The sequence below is a fragment of the Cherax quadricarinatus genome, chromosome 4, assembly GCF_038502225.1.
Source record: "Cherax quadricarinatus isolate ZL_2023a chromosome 4, ASM3850222v1, whole genome shotgun sequence".
NCBI lineage: Eukaryota > Metazoa > Arthropoda > Malacostraca > Decapoda > Parastacidae > Cherax > Cherax quadricarinatus.
In genome coordinates this window covers 38,588,965-38,612,237 of record NC_091295.1, presented here as the reverse complement: position 1 = coordinate 38,612,237, position 23,273 = coordinate 38,588,965, and the positions used below count along the sequence as shown (strand labels likewise).

At 37.0% G+C, this 23,273-nt stretch overlaps 1 protein-coding gene across 1 annotated transcript in view; it reads right to left on the bottom strand.

Moving 5' to 3' along the window:
* Positions 1-483: 483 nt before the first annotated feature.
* The window catches only part of LOC128684369 (eukaryotic translation initiation factor 4 gamma 1-like), a 43,471-nt gene continuing 20,681 nt past the window's right edge, over positions 484-23,273 (bottom strand). Inside the window, exons 4-7 of the mRNA XM_070095809.1 lie at positions 14,435-14,587; positions 7,343-7,410; positions 6,829-6,982; positions 484-1,038 (exon numbers count right to left, since the gene is read on the bottom strand). Of these exons, the coding sequence (XP_069951910.1) occupies positions 868-1,038; positions 6,829-6,982; positions 7,343-7,410; positions 14,435-14,587 (546 nt within the window). The 3' untranslated portion in view covers positions 484-867. The remainder of the gene's footprint in view (positions 1,039-6,828; positions 6,983-7,342; positions 7,411-14,434; positions 14,588-23,273) is intronic.

Genomic DNA, 23,273 nt, shown 5'->3' with positions numbered 1-23,273 from the left:
ACAAAGTTCTATTGTGTGTTCTAATATTGCATTCTTAATAAGGGAGGTACCCCATACCTCCTTGACCACCACCTCTTCCTCTAGCCCACATTTCTACTAATATCTACACTATATGCATATCTTCTCCTATCTATATCCTTCTTTACTTCATTTATTTTCAATTCTTTCTTGCCTACTGATGCCATACCCCTTGAACTCCATCTACCTTTTACTCTCACTGCAGCTACTGCTAAATAATTCATCAACTTAAACAATGATGTCTGAAACCAGTTAAAAAATAAAATGAAAGTATAACTTGAGATTTGTTTTAGCTTAGCTCAGAAAGCTAAGTGACAGTAAAATAGTTAGTATAAGAATTACAGCATAATAAAATAACCAAATTACTACTGCTTAATAACTTAATATTTTGACAAATGGGGCACTCTATTCAGATTTTCTTATAAAATCTGTGCCAAACACCAGGAAGAAAAAAGAATAACCATATAAAACTAAAACATGCACCCATGACCTCATCAGTTTAGGATGTCATTAATAAATCAACTTTATTTTTCTTAAATGTTAGGCAGAAAAAATATACTGTACTGTAACTATAAGTTTTGCTAGCATAATCTGCCACAGACCATGAGATGATACGAAGTGAAGAGGCAGTGTAAAAATCACATTACCATATCTGGTATAAGTGTTATGTGGAAATGTCCAAGATAAAATGGGAGTGAATATGGTATGCATTTGAAAGTTGGGTGTATGTGGAAGGTGACTGAAAAATACATGAAGAAACATGACTATAAATATCTTGCACTACAAGAGGCAAAACTTGACAACAATTAACACATACACAGCAAGTCAACTGAATGCCATTTCAAATAATTATCCTCGAACATTCCTGCCATGAGGAGGATGGATTCTATCACCACCTTGAGGTCTCCAGCCATTAGCATGAAGGTCAAGCGTATCTTGTGTTAAGAAACGGAGTCTGGGATTTAGGGTACCATCCTCAAGACGGTTCTCTAAATAGCTCACACACTGATCTACTAATTCCTGTAGAATAAAACAAATGGATTATAATTAAAAACTGCTCCTATAAAACAAGTCAATATCGTTATGTCTAAAGTGAATTAACAAAAAGATAAACTTAATTGTACTTTATCATCACTGTACATTTCATTCAGTTATACAGCAGGTACTCGAATAATGTCATTTCATTATAATGCTGATGAGAAAAAATGAATGAATGCAATGAATACAAATTATTGTAAAATAAAAATTTGTAAAGTATTGGCAGTTTGGAGGGATATGTTGTGTATCTTTATACGTATATGCTTCTAAACTGTTGTATTCTGAGCACCTCTGCAAAAACAGTGTTTATGTGTGAGTGTGGTGAAAGTGTTGAATGATGATGAAAGCATTTTCTTTTTGGGGATTTTCTTTCTTTTTTGGGTCACCCTGCCTCGGTGAGAGGCGGCCGACTTGTTGAAAAAAAAAAAAATGTATATGATAATCACACAAATGCACGACAATAAATGATGCGATATGAAAGCACTCAGCGAGCCCGCGTTAAATTAACCCTGTTACAATGAGTGTTGAAAGTCCACTGTGCATCCCTGATGTTTGTGGCCACAAAAAACAAAGAAGTGTGACATCAAAAACAACACTACAAGTTTTAAAGAGGTATGACAATGGACAGCAAGGTGTGGTTTCATTATACGTCATTTCACTTAACCCTTTCAGGGTCCAGAGGCCAAATTTCAAAGTGCGCACCAGTGTCCAAGAATTTTCAAAAAATAATTTTGTTATTTTTTCTTAAGAAATGGTAGAGAATCTTTTTCTGAGGGTAATAAAACAAAAAGTACGAAATTTGATGGAAAACTGACGAAATTATGCTCTTGTGAATTTTGATGTGTCAGCGATATTTACGCATCGGCGATATTGCTGACTTTGACTTCCATTTTAGACCAAATACATTATTCCAGTTGACCAAATTCTTAGCTATTTCACTAGTACTGTATTACTTTTATTCTATCGATTGAGCAAAAGAATTTGCCAAGTCAACTGTTTCAACTACAAAATAAAGTGATCAGAAATTGGTAATTTGGCCAATTTAATGCAATGGTCAATATACTACTACAATTTCTAAATAGGGTCCAGAATAAACAATGCAGGCATTCCTGGCACTAAACTAACATTTCCTCTGTTCATTAGTTACATTTTCAGGCTTTACTAATGAATTCCATTTTTATTTTCTATTTACATCATGAATTTTTATTCAAACCAAAAAACATGAAGATTTACAGTTATGCAATATTGTAATAATTGTATAAATAATATCACCACATTTGTGAACGTATATTAGACCCACCAGCAGGCGTGTATCAGACGTGCTAGGTCATTTGTTTACTCTTGAACATCGGCAAAAATTTAACATTTCCGCTACTTTGAGCTCAGGTTCAAGCCATTTCCAGTACTAAAACCAATCAAAATCATCTCTATTTCTGTAATATATCTTCCATTCTATCAAATGAGACCAAGAAATCGCAAATACAACTATAAAAAACATACGAAAAACACTGCAAAGTCGCTGTTTTAATCGAAAATTACGATCTCAGTTTTTTTCCTCTCATTATGCACTATCTGCTGCAGGATTTGTTTTATGTGGTGCACACATACCACATTGATGCATTCTCTCATATCTAGGCCAAAATTTACCGCTCACCGCTTATCAGAGTGACCTGAGCTCATGACGTAGATCCATGGTTTGGACCCTCAACGTAAAGCCGTAGATCTACGGCACAGACCCCTCAAAGGGTTAAAGTCGCAGTTTTCACGAACCTATCAATGATGTTAAGTGAGGACTTACTGTATTTAAAGACACATCACAAGAAGTGGCATTGGAGGAAATTATCAGAAAAAACTAAGTTCTACCAGCTCATGAATAATTTTTTTTTTTTTAACAAGTCGGCCATCTCCCACTGAGGCAGGGCGACCCAAAAAGAAAGAAAATCCCCAAAAAGAAAATACTTTCATCATCATTCAACACTTTCACCTCACTCACACATAATCACTGTTTTTGCAGAGGTGCTCAAACACAACAGTTTAGAAGCATATACGTATAAAGATACACAACATATCCCTCCAAACTGCTAATATCCCGAACCCCTCCTTTAGATTGCAGGCATTGTACTTCCCATTTCCAGGACTCTAAGTCCGGCTATATAAAAATAACCGATTTCCCTGAATCCCTTCACTAAATATTACAGTAACTAATTTATTTTAAAAAATCAGATTTTTATAACATCAATACATGCACAGGTATTTCTACACACAAAAAAATATCAATGAAAGTGATTCTAAACCTAATTATAGTAAAAAAGCAAATTTAATAATCATCATCATCTAGTGATGCCCCTTCCCCCCCCCCCCCCCAAACAGCCCACCTCAAACTCAAATCCAGTAACCAGTTTTTCCCTTATATCTATAAAGGAAATCAGGAACACCAGCTAGCCAGATTTGAATTTAGGAGGCGTAAAATACAATGACCCACCGAAAGTAGAGTGGGATTTGCAATTCAGTTATTCACAACTACTTTTAATGTGTGATGTTGCTCTAACATAATTTACAATTAACCTACAAACTGGAGCAAAGCAGTAAATTACACTACTGTCTGTTTCAGATCATTATCAAGTCATGATAATGGTCTAGGACAGATAGAAATTTTTGTTTAGTTTTCATTCCCAGTATGCGAGATGACTGTGAATTACTCCAGCCACTATATAGTGATTTATTCTTCCTTCCATAATTTGTTTACCAAGTTCAAAACACTACCCAAACATTATATTATGAAGCTCTCAAATTTAAACAGCCTTTACAAGAAGTTTAAAGTAGCCACAAAATTATCACATGATTTTGTCATGTAAAACCCCAGGCCATAACACAAAAGACCAATCACATTTTTATAAACCCAACATTGTACTTTCTTAAGTCTTTCTGGTTTGCTTTTTCTTGCATACTTCCTGATAACATAATCATTTCTGACTTACGCAAGATTTCTAAATATGTTTATTGTTTCCAAACACCTTCGAAGTATTAGCAAATGGCTTCTGGCCTAACCAACCCTGAATTAAAGTCATGGTGAGTCAGCCACGATGAGGTTGGTTCTCACACTAGCGGCAACATTAAGCTATATCAGCTATTTTATATCAAGACAAATGTACCTATAATGCTGTATATCAAATGTCTTCATTAATTATGATTGTGGACTCTCAGAAAAATGGTCAAAGCCCAAATGTTTACCATATAAAAAAGAAACCATTATATCTTATCTAACAGATATAATGCATTATAATTCTTACATGATACTGTGGGTCACAAGAAATACAACAAAAGCAAAGTAAAATATAATGGATTAATAACTGACTATCATTTACATGATGGTAGGATTGCTGGTGTCTTTTTTCTGTCTCATAAACACATGGGATAAAAGGTACATCTTGCTACTTCTACTTACACTTAGGTCATATTACACATGCATGTCCACACATATATTTACACACCCAACTGGGTTTTCTTCTATTTTCTTCAAAGCTCTTGTCCTTCTGTATTTCCTCTTATCTCCATGGAAAAATGGAAAAGAATTCATCCTCCGTAAGCCACGTGTGTCATAAGAGAATACTAAAATGCCGGGAGCAAAGGGCTAGTAACTCATTCTCCTGTATAAATTACTAAATTTAAAAAAGGAAACTTTACTTTTTCTTTTAAGGTCACCTTGCCTCGGTATGCTGCCAGCTCATTAAAAAAATAAAATCAACGGTCAGTTTGAAAAGTTAAGGTCATGTTATCTTATACAGTAATGGAATGTTCAACAATAGTACAGTAGTAGTCGTAACCACAATGCTATGCAGCCAATATACCCAGTAATGAGTATTATTTAATATTAGATTCTGACAGACATAAATGAGACACTAAAATTCACAAATAGTGATGAGTTACACCTGATTTTTAAAATAAAACTGTTGAAATACAAATGTGTGCAGTGCTCATACAAGAGCCTGAAACATCAAGTCAGCAAAAAATGTTTCACCGATCAAAGATGTATGAATTTATTTCTAAATAATGCTAAATTTATCAAGATATTCAACAAAACAACCAAAATCTCCATGTTCTTTTCAAAGTTTGAAGTACAACTGGTATATTTATCCCTACAAATGTACATAGGACCCAGGCTTTCCTTGTCAGGATTCTAAAGCCCACCTAGTATAAGATGTACCACATATACATTACTCATTACAAAATACCTGTGATTGATTTTGAGTGTTCTACTTCCCTCAGCTTAGCCTCACCAGATGTCCTTAATTGCTTGAGCAACCAGGATGTTGCTGCTAGAAGCCTGCAGGCCTAAACAGCAGTGGTGGACACAGCTAACCAAAAAGTTAGCTTCGCTAATCTGCTAACTAAAAAAATTAGCTCTGCTAACGCTAAACCGCTAAATGGTTGAGAAAGTTAGCAGAAGCTAACGCTAAACACTAACTTTTTCATGTGAATTCAGATTCGGTTTAGTTTTCTGATCTTTTATTTATACTTTTAAGACTTTTAGAACATACCTGGAGAGCTTCCTTATAAGATATAGAATGCCAAGGTCATACGATGATCAAGTGCCACTAGTGCAAAAATAGCGATTGTTTAATTTTGTGATGCAACGCAAGTGACCGACAAGGACACACTTGTCACTGTACTGAAGCCCCATAGCACCCGAACAGACTGAGTTAGCTTATTTAACTGTTTTCTTCATTAGTTCCAGTTACTCATTGTATTTGTTCATTTTATTCTGTTTCTGTTCATGTTTGCATTTAACTTAATTTAGATTTTGAACCCAATAAACTACAAACAAGTAGTTGAAAATTGTGCTTAAAGCTGAAACCTTGAAGCCAACTTATTGCTGCACCAGTGATACTGCCATACAGGTGCACACAAAGAGTTAAATGAACAAATGAAATCAAACATCAGTTTCAATCCAACATACACTTTATTTAATGTACAAAATGCATAGCATGGGTATCATGCCAAGATCAGATGATGGCTGGGCTCATTACTATTCTGGCTGGGCCTTCTACATCACTTTGATGTGATGCTGGTTGCCCTTCATGAGCATCAGGAAGTACAAAATATTGGTGTTCTTCGAAATCCTTCGACTTGAGGACAAAATAGTCATCCAGGTGGGGCCACGAGTTCTGCAACTCCTGGCCATCAGCCTGAGCAGCCTCTGCTTCAACCACAGTTGCTGCAGACTCCTCAACAACACCCTCAGGCAGAACAGAAATGTCTTCAAGTGACAACGCACCCCGGTGATCGCTGACACTGTAAGACTATAACAGTGTTGCTCAGATGCTGCTGCTGCTGCTGCAGTGACAAGTCACATTTACACGTAGTCAGCCAATAGTGTGCCTGACTGACTGTTGGAGAAACACCCACAACAGACAGGAACAAATACATGCGCCATTGAAAAGGCACTGCTTTCCGACTACCAACAACATATGAATTTTTTTTAGTGGACTCAAAGTTAGCGGAACTTTATTTGACAGAAGCAAATTGGTCGGCTAACGGTTTCCGAAGTTAGCGGAAATGCTAATCCTCTAAATAAAAAGTTAGTTCTGCTAATTAGCGGTTAGTGGATTAGCGGAACTGTGCCCACCACTATTATACAGTCATCACAACCTGACTGATCAGGCACTTGCAGCAGATGGTGGTGCAGTTTCCTTATCCAGTTGTCATAATCAGCAAAGACAGTGATTATGGACTAAAGTCAAGAAAAATCCTCGAGTATGTAAACAAACTAACCTCATGTGAGCGACTGAGGCCCAAACCAGAGAAGGACAAGAGACGACAAAGTCCTTCAAGGGAACGGTCATCACCATGCTGAAGAAGAGTTTCTGCCATGGCTGCCACCTGACTGCCAGTCACAACCCCAACTTTGTGCAGCTCACTCATAAACCTTTACAAAACAAAGTTACACCATTATTTTTCTTAATATACTATAAAATTAAGAATAAGATTTTACAAATTTCTTCATTAAATGAAATAAAGTTAGGAATTCAATTATACACAGCATTCACAAAGTAATTATAATTAGAAATACTAGTATAAAATGCACAGAATATAAGAGTATACTCATTTTCTCATCACATTTACCTTTAAAATTAGACTAGCTATATTTTCTAACAAAAAAAAAAAAAAAAAAAAAAAAAAAAAAAAAAAAAAAAAAAAAAAAAAAAAAAAAAAACATGCAGGTACTAACAACATTTTTCTACCTGAATGTTAAACAAAAAAATGTACGCATTTTCAAGGCTCTTACTTAATATGACCAATAAATCGTTTTCTGGCAAGAATTTCTTCATGGATCAGTTGTGAAGTTATGGGTCCCTGGAAGAAAAATTAATATAGTTCACACTTAGTCATTAATATATATACATGCTACTTTTATTCTGCTAGCTGGTAACAGAGGATATCTCATGATGCAATAGGATAATGGTCTTTACAAATATTATACTACTTCTTCTTCTTTCAACAAACCAGCCGCATCCCACTGAGGCAGGCTGGCCCAAAAAGAAAAACAAAAGTTTCTCTTTTTAAATTTAGCAATTTATACAGGAGAAGGGGTTACTAGTCCCTTGCTCCCGGCATTTTAGTCGCCTCTTACAACACGCATGGCTTACGGAGGAAGAATTCTGTTCCACTTCCCCATGGAGATAAGAGGAAATAAACAAGAACAAGAACTAGAAGAGTAAGGTGATGAGGGTATCAAATGATTTAGATAAAGAAAAATTGGATATCAAATTGGGGAGGAGGAGTATGGAAGAAGTAAATATTTTCAGATACTTGGGAGTTGACGTGTCGGCGGATGGATTTATGAAGGATGAGGTTAATCATAGAATTGATGAAGGAAAAAAGGTGAGTGGTGCGTTGAGGTATATGTGGGGTCAAAAAACGTTATCTATGGAGGCAAAGAAGGGAATGTATGAAAGTATAGTAGTACCAACACTCTTATATGGGTGTGAAGTTTGAGTTGTAAATGCAGCAGCAAGGAGGCGGTTGGAGGCAGTGGAGATGTCCTGTCTAAGGGCAATGTGTGGTGTAAATATTATGCAGAAAATTCGGAGTGTGGAAATTAGGAGAAGGTGTGGAGTTAATAAAAGTATTAGTCAGAGGGCTGAAGAGGGGTTGTTGAGGTGGTTTGGTCATTTAGAGAGAATGGATCAAAGTAGAATGACATGGAAAGCATATAAATCTATAGGGGAAGGAAGGCGGGGTAGGGGTCGTCCTCGAAAGGGTTGGAGAGAGGGGGTAAAGGAGGTTTTGTGGGCAAGGGGCTTGGACTTCCAGCAAGCGTGCGTGAGCGTGTTAGATAGGAGTGAATGGAGACGAATGGTACTTGGGACCTGACGATCTGTTGGAGTGTGAGCAGGGTAATATTTAGTGAAGGGATTCAGGGAAACCGGTTATTTTCATATAGTCGGACTCGAGTCCTGGAAATGGGAAGTACAATGCCTGCACTTTAAAGGAGGGGTTTGGGATATTGGCAGTTTGGAGGGATATGTTGTGTATCTTTATATGTGTATGCTTCTAAACTGTTGTATTCTGAGCACCTCTGCAAAAACAGTGATAATGTGCGAGTGTGGTGAAAGTGTTGAATGTTGATGAAAGTATTTTCCTTTTGGGGATTTTCTTTCTTTTTTTTTTTTTTGGGTCACCCTGCCTCGGTGGGAGACGGCCGACTTGTTGAAAAAAAAAAAAAAATCAGGAAAACTGAATAGACAAACTTATATTCTGGAGATGGAAAGTACATGTAAAGTGCATGTACCCAGAAGGAAGGTTAAGGGTAATACAGCCTGTTGGATCATTTGAACTGTCATGTACAAGTACTTGAACAGCTACAGAATAAGTGATGGTCAATGAGTTTCATTCTTTGAGTCACCCTGCCTTGATGGGAAATAGTTAATGTGTTAATAAAATGCATAAACTATATATGATTACACCACATGATGATTGAGAGATGCATCCTCAGTTTCTTATGCAAGTAAACTATGCCTCACAACAACAACAATAATAATAATAATAATAATAATAATAATAATAATAATAATAATAATAATAATAATAATAATAATAATAATAATAATAATGTGTCCTAGGTAGTAGGTTGGTAGACAGCAACCACTCAGGGAGGTACTACCATCCTGCCAAGTGAGTGTAAAACGGAAGCCTGTAATTGTTTTACACGATGGTAGGATTGCTGGTGTCTTTTTTTTGTCTCATACACATGCAAGATTTCAGGTACATCTTGCTACTACTTCTTACACTTAGGTCACACTACACATACATGTATAAGCATATATATACACACCCTCTGGGTTTTCTTCTATTTTCTTACTAGTTCTTGTTCTTGTTTATTTCCTCTTACCTCCATGGGGAAGTGGAACAGAATTCTTCCTCCGTAAGCCATGCGGGTTGTAAGAGGCGACTAAAATGCCAGGAGCAAGGGGCTAGTAACCCCCTTCTCCTGTATATATTACTAAATGTAATATACACATTTGGGGCCACCCTGCCTCGGTGGGATACGGCCGTTGTGTTGAAAGAAAGAAAGAAGACCTCCATGGGGAAGTGGAACAGAATTCTTCCTCCAAAAGCCATGCGTGTTGTAAGAGGCAACTAAAATGCCAGGAGCAAGGGGCTAGTAACCCCTTCTCCTGTATATATTACTAAATGTAAAGGGAGAAACTTTCGTTTTTCCTTTTGGGCTACCCCGCCTCGGTGGGATATGGCCGGTGTGTTGAAAGAAAGAAAGAATAATAGTGCGTGAAATAAGCTTTAAAAAATTACTTCATTCCTCTACCTTTTCCTCTCACTCCATTTTTCCTTCCTTCTTCTCCTCCACTTCTTGAAGCATTAACAAGTCCTTCTAATTCTACCTTTTTTTTTTTTAACAAACCGTATCCCACCGAGGCAGGGTGGCCCAAAAAGACAAACAAAAGTTTCTCTTTTCAAATTTAGTAATTTATACAGGAGAAGGGGTTCCAAGCCCCTTGCTCCCAGCATTTTAGTCGCCTCTTACAACACACATGGCTTACAGAGGAAGAATTCTGTTCCACTTCCCCATGGAGATAAGAGGAAACAAACAAGAACAAGAAATAGAAAGAAAACAGAAGAAAACCCAGAGGGGTGTGTATATATTTATGTTTGCACATGTATGTGTAGTGTGACCTAAGTGTAAGTAGAAGTAGCAAGATGTACCTGAAATCTTGCATGTTTATGAGACAGACAAAAGACACCAGCAATCCTACCATCATGTAAAACAATTCCAGGCTTTCATTTTACACTCACTTGCCAGGACGGTAGTACCTCCCTGAGAGGTTGCTGTCTACCAACCTACTACCTACTTCTACCATATACTATATTACATAAATAACCCCCCTTCTCCTGTGTAAATTACTGAATGTAAAAAGAAAAGCTTTCATTTCTTCTTTTTTTGTATCACCCTGCCTCAGTGGGAGATGGCATGTGTTAAAAAAAATTTGCATTATTTAACCCTTTCAGGGTCCGTCCCGTAGATCTACGTCTTTACGTTCAGGGTCCAAACCGTAGATCTATGCCATGAGCTCAGCTCACTCTGATAAACTGTGAGTGGTACATTTGGGCCTAGATATGAGAGAATACATCTATGTGGTATGTGTGCACTACATAAAACAGATCCTGCAGCACACTGTGTATAATGAGAGAAAAAAAATGAAATCATGATTTTTCGATTAAAACAGCAACTTTGCAGTGTTTTTTCGTATGTTTTTTATAGTTGTATTTGCGATTTCTTGGTCTCATTTGATAGAATGGAAGACATATTACAGAAAGAGAGATGATTTTGATTGGTTTTAGCATTGGAAATGGCTTGAAACTGAGCTCAAAGTAGCGGAAATGTTAAATTTTTACCGATATTCAAGAGTAAACAAACGACCTCACACATCTAATACTCGTCAGCTGGTGGGTCTAATATACATTCACAAATATGGTGATGATATTTATACAATTATTACAGTATTGCATAACAGTAAAACTTCTATTTTTTGGTGTGAATAAAAATTCATTATGTGAATAAAAAATCAAAATGGAATTTATTTGTAAAGCCTCAAAACATAACTAATGAACAGAGGAAATGTTAGTTTAGTGCCAGGAATGCCTACATTGTTCATTCTGGACCCTATTTTGAAACTGGAATATTTTGAACTTTGTGTTAAATTGGCCAAATTAACAATTTCCGATCACTTTATTTTGTAGTTGAAACAGTTGACTTGGCGATTTCTTGTGCTCAATCGATAGAATAGAAGTAATACTAGTGAAATAGCTAAGAATTTGGTTGATTGGAATAATGTAATTGGCCTAAAATGGGAGTCAAAGTCGGCAAAATCGCCGATTCGTAAATATCGCTGACACATCAAAATTCGCGAGAGCATAATTTCGTCAATTTTCCACCAAATTTCGTACTTTTTGTTTTATTACCTTCACAAAAAGATTCTCTACGATTTCATAAGAAAAAATAACAAATTTTTTTTTTGAAAATTCTTGGACACTGGTGCGTGACTCCAGATTTGGGCCTTGGACCCTGAAAGGGATAAATATGTTGAACATACAATTTGTATTTTTTAACTGATTAAAATCCTTTAAATTACTGAGAATAAAATAAGACCACTTAACCCTTTGAGGGTCCAGAGGCCAAATCTCAGATTGACAGCCAGGGATCCAAGAATTTTCAAAAAAAAAAAATTATTTTTTCTTATGAAATAGTAGAGAATCTTTTTCTGAAGGTAATAAAACAAAAAGTACAAAATTTGATGGAAAACTGACGAAATTACGCTTTCGCGAATTTTGATGCATCAGCGATATTTAAGCATCAGCAATTTTGTCAACCCTGATTCCCATTTTAGGCCAAGTACATTATTCCAGTCAACCAAATTCTTAGCTATTTCGCTAATATTACTTCTATTTTATCAATAGAGCACAAGAAATCACCCAGTCAACTACCCAATAAAGTGATCGGAAATTGGTAATTTGGCCAAATTAACACGAAGTTCAAAATATTCCAATTTCAAAATAGGATCCAGAATAAACAATGCAGGCATTCCTGCTACTAAACTAACATTTCCTCTGTTCATTAGTTATGTTTTCAGGCTTTACAAATGAATTCCATTTTGATTTTTTATTCACATCATGAATTTTTATTCACACCAATAAATGGAAAATTTACTGCTTTGCAATATTCTAATAATTGTATAATTAATATCACCACATTTGTGAACATATATAAGACCCACCAGCTGACGCATATTAGATGCGTGACATTATTTGTTTATTCTTGAACATCAGCAAACATTTAACATTTCCACTACTTTGAACTCAGTTTCAAGCCATTTTCAGTACTCAAGTCAATCAAAATCATCTCTATTTCTGTACTATATCTTCCATTCTATCAAATGAGACCAAGAAATTGCGAATACAACTGTAAAAAACATACAAAAAATCTGCAAAGTCACTGTTTTAACCCTTTGAGGGTCGACAGGCCCTCTCCGAAACTCGTTCTCAGGGTCGGCCAAATTTAAAAAAAAAAAAATTATTTTCTCTTATGAAAAGATAGAGAATCTTTTCCCGATCATAAAGACACCAAAAGTTTGAAATTTGATAGAAAACTTACGGAATTATGCCCTCGCAAAGTTAGCGGTCTCGGCGATGTTTACGCATCGGCGATTTTGCCCACTTTGAGCCCCATTTTCGGCCAATTTCACTGTACTAGTCGACAAAAAACATGAATATTTCGCTAGAACTCCAATTTTCTATCGAATGGGTGCAAGAAACCACTCATTTATGAAATTCAACTATCCAGTACAGTGGTCAGAATTTAGCAATTTTGCCAATTTCACACAAATTTCAAAAGATGCCAATTTCCGAATAGGGTCCAGAATAAACAAGAAAGACATTCCTGGCACTAAAATGACATTTCCTCTAGTCATTAGTCACGTCTCAAGGCCCCTCTTATATTCTTTTGCTTTCCACTTTGAATTTTTATTTTCACAAAAAATATAAGATTTACTGTTATGCAGACTACTGCATTAGTGTAAAAAATGGTATAAATATTATTGGTGCACTTGTGAAAGAATATTAGACTCACCAGTTGACGTGTATTGCACGCTTGGCACGATTTGTTTACTTTTGAAGTTTGGTAAAAATCGAACATTTCTGCTACTTTGAGCTCAATTTCAAGGCACCTTTCTTTGTAAAACCAGTCAAAATCATCTCAATTTCTGTAATATGTCTTCCATTCTATAAAATGAAACCAAGAAAACTAGAATACAACAATAAATTCCATACGAAAATACACTGCAAAGTCGCTGATTTATTCAAAAAAAATGGTCAAAGTTTTTTTTTTCTCATTATGCACTGTGTGCTGCAGGATTTTTTTTAGACTGTGCACACTGACCACACAGACCCATTCTTTCATATGAAGGCCTACCAGCTTTCTCCCACTAGATTTGAGGCCGCTAGAATTTATGAGTACTAGTACGTCAAAAACCCCTACGCGTAAGACGTACTAGTACGACGAAAACCCTCAAAGGGTTAATCTAAAATTACGGTAGCAGTTTTTCTTCTCTAATTATGCACTACGTGCTGCAGGATTTGTTTTATGGTGCACACTTACCACATAGATGTATTCTCTCATATCTAGGCCCAAATTTACCACTCACAGCTTATCTGAGTGAGCTGAGCTCATGGTGTAGATCTACGGCTTGGACCCTGGCTTCAAAGCCGTAGATCTACAGGAAGGACCCTGAAAGGGTTAAACCATAAAACTCAAAAGGAAAGAGCTAGTTTCATCTACATAATACACTAATGATATAACCATCTTTGCATAATCAATCAAACTAGCAGGTGTAAAGCACTTGTAGCACATTAATATTTGCACAGTACTATATGAAATATGTATTTAATTAATTTTATTCTCCTTCATATGTCTACTTTTAATTACTAAATGTAAAAAGAAAAACTTTGCTTTTTTTTGGGTCACCTTGCCTCAGTGGGAGACAGCTGTTGTTAAAAAAAAGTCTACATTTAGTAGGACACATATGAGACACTCATGTGATTTTCTTTAGAAAATTCATCAAATTGTCAAAGTTTGCAAACTCAGAAGCCATTTACTGTACATTAATGCTTATCTAATGTACAGTACACTGTTAGGAATTTATTCAGCTGTGTATATTCATTTTAACTTTCATCATTTGATTTTAAATCACTTGTATAGTGAGAATGGCTCACATCTTGATATCCAGCCACAGCTTTGATCCCAATATACCCACTCTTGTTTCTATGTCACTAAAAGTTTTCATTCATTTTCTTATGTTAAACTTACCTCAAATATAACATTGTACTGAAGTATTTGTTGATAGTTCTCCATAAAGTGTGCCTCACAGGCTGCTCTAAGGTCTTGCTGAATTCCAGCACTCGCTGCCAGGTCCCGGCATAAACGTGCATATATTGGGGCAAACATTGGTTCATCCTGAGACTGGAATAACAAAACTCAACATTGACTAAATAACAAAATGTGCTATACTGTATTTATAAATAGTGTACATTACACTGTATTAAATTTTTCTCACTATAACTGAACTAGTTTTTTAATAAAATGGAAATTTGTGAATGTACTGTATGATTAAGACTATCCAAATGAATTTACAAACAATGCATTAAACAAACATTTGTGGTCACCATAGGGCACATACTAACCTTCATAGTGTATAGAAATATACCTGGTTGGATGAATCTTAATTAGGCCAGCATGGTGTAGTGGTTAAAGCACTAGCCTGCTAATTTTAGGACAGGCTTGCCACAGGTTCAAATCCTGCTCATTCTCTGAGTTATAACATTTAACCTTTGCCCTTTTCTCAACTTATTCATGATTGACCTACATGAAGACAGAGGTGAGTAAAAGTTGCAGAATCACTGCTGAAATCACTCAAAATAAGCCCACAAACTGGAAATGGAACATCTATTTCGAAAACTTATTTCACCCCGTCCTCCAAATCTCCTCTCTAAGCTGATGACTGTACACTGATATTTACTTAAAAGGAAATGCCAACAGCCTTGAGTGCAGGCATTAACAATACATCAGTCACTAGCATACATCAGTCATTAGCAAACATCAGTCATTAGAATACATCAGTCATTATATGACTGGAGTGTGTAATGATAGATCACACTGGCTACTAAGACAATACACATGATGATGTCCTATAAAAAAGCATGATAGTATTACTATTAGAGATATAGTAAAGATGAATTTGAGAGAACTAACAAGTGAATGAAATATGATTTGACTATAAAGAATAATATGGCAAACACTGCAAGCAGTGTGTCATTTCAGTAATCTTCAACACTGGAGAGATGTCAGTGGCCTTGCTGGAATGTCCAAGGCCCATGTTTACAAGATCCCTCAACCTAGCTCAACTTTATGGACAGCAAGAAGGAATATATTATATCCCAAGATAACCAGTCAACAGCAACTCCTCTCTGCCTGTACCTTTCTCCAGGCTCCATACCTCATCTGACTCATAATTGGAATAAGTTATTACAACAAAGAGATATTCATTCAAGAAATCAAATCAATTAACTAAAGAAAAGCTTTGACCTACCTTGCATTCTTCACGTATGTTTAGTATCAAATAAGTAGGACCTCGTCATTTGCTACACACAATGTGCCATGGAAGAAATCACAATAAAATGCAAAACTGCAAATACATGAATAATAAAAAATACCAGTGAAAAGAGGTAATAAACCTGAGCACTTTCATGTGCTTACACACACATTTTCAGAGGAATAGCAAAAATGTGTGTGCAAACATACAAAAATGCTCAGGTTATATTTCCTATTTTCACTATGGTATTTTTTTTTCATAATGTAGCATATTTTCCATCCTATAAAATGTGATTCTCCTTCCTCCCCCCCCTCACCCAAAATAATAAAAAACACCTTGCATCTTATATAGCACATGTAAATGTGATAGCAGTGGAGTATGTACATGTATTTATTTATTTATTTAGAAATTTTAGCATACATACAGAGGGCTGAGGAAGGGTTGTTGAGGTGGTTCGGACATGTAGAGAGAATGGAGCGAAACAGAATGACTTCAAGAGTGTATCAGTCTGTAGTGGAAGGAAGGCGGGGTAGGGGTCGGCCTAGGAAGGGTTGGAGGGAGGGGGTAAAGGAGGTTTTGTGTGCGAGGGGCTTGGACTTCCAGCAGGCATGCGTGAGCGTGTTTGATAGGAGTGAATGGAGACAAATGGTTTTTAATACTTGACGTGCTGTTGGAGTGTGAGCAAAGTAACATTTATGAAGGGATTCAGGAAAACCGGCAGGCCGGACTTGAGTCCTGGAGATGGGAAGTACAGTGCCTGCACTCTGAAGGAGGGGTGTTAATGTTGCAGTTTAAAAACTGTAGTGTAAAGCACCCTTCTGGCAAGACAGTGATGGAGTGAATGATGGTGAAAGTTTTTCTTTTTCGGGCCACCCTGCCTTGGTGGGAATCGGCCGGTGTGATAAAAAAAAAAAAAAAAAAAAAAAAAAAACATACAGAGGTACAAAAAAAATACAGGTAAGAGCAGCATGCCAAAGCCACTTATATGCATAGCATTACGGGCTGGCTTAAAATTAACTTAAGATTAACTAAGCAATGATGAAATCAGTGATAAGACATTATTGTAAACAGATAACTATAAAGCACAAATGAGTATTACAAAGACAGGTCATATGGTTGCATGCATTGCTGTTCATTCAGTAGAATGGAGTATTCTGTTAGGTAGTGTATTTAAAAAAATAACAAAGTTAGATTGGGTCCTAGGTTTAACATTTATGTGATATAATTGTGAGTAACATTTTGGATATACAATTTATAAGGTTCAGTTATTCAGTAGTTATTTGGTTTTGAGTGAGTAAGTGAACTTTGAGAAGAGACTTGAATTTATAAACAGGTAGTGTTTCTTTTATATTTACAGGTAATGAATTCCAGATTTTAGGGCCTTTTATGTGCATTGAGTTTTTGCATAGCGCGAGATGGACACGAGGAACATCAAAGAGTGATCTGTGCCTTGTGTTATGGTCATGTGTTCTGTTGAGGTTGGCAAGGAGATGTTTGAGGGGAGGGTTAATATCAGAGTTAAGTGTTCTATGTATGTAATAGGTGCAATAGTAAGTGTGGATGTTTTGTATGGTGAGTAGGTTGAGTGTTTTGAATATTGGTGGAGTGTGTTGCCTGTAGTGAGAATTTGTTATCATTCTAACTGCAGCCTTTTGTTGGGTAATTAGTGGTCTGAGATGGTTAATTGTTGTTGAGCCCCATGCACAAATTCCATAGGTGAGATAGGGGTAAATAAGAGAGTGATAAAGGGCCAGGAGGGCTGACTGTGGAACATAGTACTGTATCTTCGATAGTATGCCTACAGTCTTGGAAATTTTCTTAGAAATTTGTTGTACATGTGTATGAAATTTGAGTCTATTATCGAGGTGGATTCCTAAGAATTTTCCCTCTGTTAGCTTTGTGATAGGTGATACGTTTATCGTTATGTTAAGAGGTACATCTGTAGCTCTGTTACCAAACTGAATGAAGTAGGTTTTGTCAATGTTTAGTGTAAGTTTGTTAGTCCTCATCCAGGTAGATATTTTCTGTAATTCGGTGTTTACAGTATTGGCTAGCGTGACTGGGCTCGGGTGAGAGAAGACGTATGTAGTGTCATCTGCAAAAAGTGTGGGTTTGAGTAATTGCGAAGCATTTGGTAGGTCATTTATGTATAGGAGAAAGAGAAGAGGGCCAAGGACACTTCCCTGTGGGACACCAACTGTAATTGGTTGTGCGGAAGAGCTTGCCCCATTTGCGTACACATATTGGCTTCTGTTGCTGAGGTAAGACTTGAGGTAGTTGAGGGAGTGCCCTCTAATACCATAGTGTGACAATTTTACGTGGAGCAAGTCATGGTCAACTGTATCAAAAGCTTTACGTAAGTCAATGAAGATCCCCAGCGGGACTTCTTTTTTCTCTATTGCAGTGTATATATGTTCATGCATGTGTATAATAGCATCATTAGTATTTTTATTAGGCCTGAATCCAAATTGGCAGGGGATGAGAATGTTTTGGGAGATGAGGTAGGAGTAGATTCGTTTATGAATTAATTTTTCGAAGATTTTTGAGAGAGGGTGTAAATTGGATATTGGCCTATAGTTATTCAACTCTGTTTGGTCTCCTCCTTTATGGATCGGGGTGACCCTTGCTATTTTGAGAACTGTAGGGAAGGTGGAGGATTCAATGGATTTGTTAAAGAGTGTTGCAATGATTGGTGATAGTACTTGTGACGCTTTTTTGTATATAAAGGGTGGTAAGGTATTTAAATCTCCTGCCTTGTTTTTCAGTGCGTTGATAATAAGGGAGACTTCGTATGGGTTAGTCGGAGCTAGGAACAGTGTGTTCGGGTAGTTGCCAGTGAGGTAGTCATTTGGTGGGGTATCTGAGCTTGGGATTTTATTGGCAAGGTTTTGACCTATAGTGGAGAAGAAATCATTGAGTCTGTTTGCTGTTTCTCTTGGTGGGAGTTGGGGTTCATCTGATTTTGCTAATTTTATTTCCCTATGTCGTGATATCTTTTTTGTTCCCAAAATTTCTGATAGGGTCTTCCAGGTCTTTTTTATATCACCTCGTAAGTTGGATAATCTGTTCTCATAATACAATTTTTTTGCCCTTCTTATCAGGCTGGTTAGGATTGACGAGTAACGTTTTGTTTGGTCTCTGGTTATGTGACCCATTCTGTACTGTTTTTCATATCGGTGTTTTGTATTTATGGATTTGAGAATGCTGGGTGTTAGCCAGGGACTGTTCAGTCTCTTAGCTGTCATCTGTTTAGTTTTTTTAGGGCAGTGCTTGTTATAAAGGTATTGGGTCTTTTTTAGAAAATTATTAAAACATTCGTCAATATCTGTATAGATTGTGTGTAAATTCAAGAATTATGTAGATTAAAGTAAAGGTTGGATGCGAGAAGTGGGTCATAATAAGCGTGTATGCACCTGGAGAAGAGAGGAATGCAGAGGAGAGAGAGAGATTTTGGGAGATGTTAAGTGAATGTATAGGAGCCTTTGAACCAAGTGAGAGAGTAATTGTGGTAGGGGACCTGAATGCTAAAGTAGGAGAAACTTTTAGAGAGGGTGTGGTAGGTAAGTTTGGGGTGCCAGGTGTAAATGATAATGGGAGCCCTTTGATTGAACTTTGTATAGAAAGGGGTTTAGTTATAGGTAATACATATTTTAAGAAAAAGAAGATAAATAAGTATACAAGATATGATGTAGGGCAAAATGACAGTAGTTTGTTGGATTATGTATTGGTAGATAAAAGACTGTTGAGTAGACTTCAGGATGTACATGTTTATAGAGGGGTCACAGATATATCAGATCACTTTCTAGTTGTAGCTACACTGAGAGTAAAAGGTAGATGGGATACAAGGAGAATAGAAGCATCAGGGAAGAGAGAGGTGAAGGTTTATAAACTAAAAGAGGAGTCAGTTAGGGTAAGATATAAACAGCTATTGGAGGATAGATGGGCTAATGAGAGCATAGGCAAAGGGGTCGAAGAGGTATGGGGTAGGTTTAAAAATGTAGTGTTAGAGTGTTCAGCACAAGTTTGTGGTTACAGGAAAGTGGGTGCGGGAGGGAAGAGGAGCGATTGGTGGAATGATGATGTGAAGAGAGTAGTAAGGGAGAAAAAGTTAGCATATGAGAAGTTTTTACAAAGTAGAAGTGATGCAAGGAGGGAAGAGTATATGGAGAAAAAGAGAGAGGTTAAGAGAGTGGTGAAGCAATGTAAAAAGAGAGCAAATGAGAGAGTGGGTGAGATGTTATCAACAAATTTTGTTGAAAATAAGAAAAAGTTTTGGAGTGAGATTAACAAGTTAAGAAAGCCTAGAGAACAAATGGATTTGTCAGTTAAAAATAGGAGAGGAGAGTTATTAAATGGAGAGTTAGAGGTATTGGGAAGATGGAGGGAATATTTTGAGTAATTGTTAAATGTTGATGAAGATAGGGAAGCTGTGATTTCGTGTATAGGGCAAGGAGGAACAACATCTTGTAGGAGTGAGGAAGAGCCAGTTGTGAGTGTGGGGGAAGTTCGTGAGGCAGTAGGTAAAATGAAAGGGGGTAAGGCAGCCGGGATTGATGGGATAAAGATAGAAATGTTAAAAGCAGGTGGGGATATAGTTTTGGAGTGGTTGGTGCAATTATTTAATAAATGTATGGAAGAGGGTAAGGTACCTAGGGATTGGCAGAGAGCATGCATAGTTCCTTTGTATAAAGGCAAAGGGGATAAAAGAGAGTGCAAAAATTATAGGGGGATAAGTCTGTTGAGTATACCTGGCAAAGTGTATGGTAAGAGTTATTATTGAAAGAATTAAGAGTAAGATGGAGAATAGGATAGCAGATGAACAAGGAGGCTTTAGGAAAGGCAGGGGGTGTGTGGACCAGGTGTTTACAGTGAAACATATAAGTGAACAGTATTTAGATAAGGCTAAAGAGGTCTTTGTGGCATTTATGGATTTGGAAAAGGCGTATGACAGGGTGGATAGGGGGGCAATGTGGCAGATGTTGCAAGTGTATGGTGTAGAAGGTAGGTTACTGAAAGCAGTGAAGAGTTTTTACGAGGATAGTGAGGCTCAAGTTAGAGTATGTAGGAAAGAGGGAAATTATTTCCCAGTAAAAGTAGGCCTTAGACAAGGATGTGTGATGTCACCATGGTTGTTTAATATATTTATAGATGGGGTTGTAAGAGAAGTAAATGCGAGGGTCTTGGCAAGAGGCGTGGAGTTAAAAGATAAAGAATCACACATAAAGTGGGAGTTGTCACAGCTGCTCTTTGCTGATGACACTTTGCTCTTGGGAGATTCTGAAGAGAAGTTGCAGAGATTGGTGGATGAATTTGGTAGGGTGTGCAAAAGAAGAAAATTGAAAGTGAATACAGGAAAGAGTAAGGTTATGAGGATGACAAAAAGATTAGGTGATGAAAGATTGGATATCAGATTGGAGGGAGAGAGTATGGAGGAGGTGAATGTATTCAGATATTTGGGAGTGGACGTGTCAGCGGATGGGTCTATGAAAGATGAGGTGAATCATAGAATTGATGAGGGGAAAAGGGTGAGTGGTGCACTTAGGAGTCTGTGGAGACAAAGAACTTTGTCCTTGGAGGCAAAGAGGGGAATGTATGAGAGTATAGTTTTACCAACGCTCTTATATGGGTGTGAAGCGTGGGTGATGAATGTTGCAGTGAGGAGAAGGCTGGAGGCAGTGGAGATGTCATGTCTGAGAGCAATGTGTGGTGTGAATATAATGCAGAGAATTCGTAGTTTGGAAGTTAGGAGGAGGTGCGGGATTACCAAAACTGTTGTCCAGAGGGCTGAGGAAGGGTTGTTGAGGTGGTTCGGACATGTGGAGAGAATGGAGCGAAGCAGAACAACTTCAAGAGTGTATCAGTCTGTAGTGGAAGGAAGGCGGGGTAGGGGTCGGCCTAGGAAAGGTTGGAGGGAGGGGGTAAAGGAGGTTTTGTGTGCGAGGGGCTTGGACTTCCAGCAGGCATGCATGAGCGTGTTTGACAGGAGTGAATGGAGACAAATGGTTTTTAATACTTGACGTGCTGTTGGAGTGTGAGCAAAGTAACATTTATGAAGGGGTTCAGTCAAACCGGCAGGCCGGACTTGAGTCCTGGAGATGGGAAGTACAGTGCCTGCACTCTGAAGGAGGGGTGTTAATGTTGCAGTTTAAAAACTGTAGTGTAAAGCACCCTTCTGGCAAGACAGTGATGGAGTGAATGATGGTGAAAGTTTTTCTTTTTCGGGCCACCCTGCCTTGGTGGGAATCGGCCAGTGTGATAATAAAAATAATAAATTTCTAGCTCAGTGTGCCAGTCAATGTTTGTTACTGCTGTTGTTAAGTTATTAATGGCTGCCTCATTGTGAAGTCTGAAGGTGACTTTAGTAGTGTCTTGGGGTATTTTACCAAGAGTTGTTATGATGAAAGTAGGGTAGTGGTCTGTGGTATTATCTGTAATTATGCCTGATTTTAAAGGGGATATGGTGTTGGTCCAGATGTGGTCAAGTAGGGAAACACTAGTCTCTGTAACTCTTGTAGGTTTTGTTACTGTTGGTAGCAACATGCAGTTACTCATTGTGTTTGTGAATTCAGTAACATGTGGGTCCTGGTCTTGCAGGAGATTTATACTGAAGTCACCTGAGAGTAGTAAGTGATCTTTGTTCATGCGTGCATCAGTTATCATACTTCCTAGGTTTTGACTAAATTGGCTAATGTTTGATTGTGGAACTCTGTAGATGTTTATCACTGTGAGAGGTTTTTGTAGGTATTTGGATTTGAATTTAGCTATTATATATTCCCCATGTTCATCCCTTGTGCAAGTATTAGTGATACATTCTAGTTGGTCTGAGTAGTATATAGCAGTGCCACCCCCTTGTTGGTCTGGCCTACAGTTGTGTATGGCTGTGTAACCAGGAATGGCATAGACATCTGTAGTATCAGGCTTTAGCCAGGTTTCAGTTAGTGTAATGATGGACATATTGGCATGCAAGGAATTTAGTAATGCTAGGAGGTCATCATAATGCTTGCTTAAAGATCTGATATTGTAGTTAAAGATAGTTATGTTGTTGTTGGCTCTGAGAAGTGCCTTTGATTGTTCTGCTGTGTAGTAATTACAGTAACTGTTTGAATCATTTAAGTCATTAAATAAGAGGTTGGTATCAGGATCAATGCTTGTAATCATAAGATTTGTAGTGAATCTATAATTAGAATTAAGTAAAAAATAAAGTAAATATTCTAAAGCTAAAAAAAATAGCACCTGAATTATTTAACAAATGTAAAAATAATGAGCTAAGGTAGTTTTTTAAAGCTAAAATAAAGGAGACAATATAAAAGGGACTAAAATAATTTGTGGTGAACAAATAAAGTGATGATCAAATAATGGAGCTTGGGAATATGATAGTAGGTAGTACTTTAAAGGTAATTCTTTAAAGTTAGAATTATAATATAAAATTATAATATAAAAGGGACTAATATAAGTTGTGGTGAACAATAAAGTGGTAATCAAATAAATGAGCTTTGGAGTATAATGGCAAAATAGTGAACTTATTAACTTTAGCACCTGAGAATAGCACCTTGATTA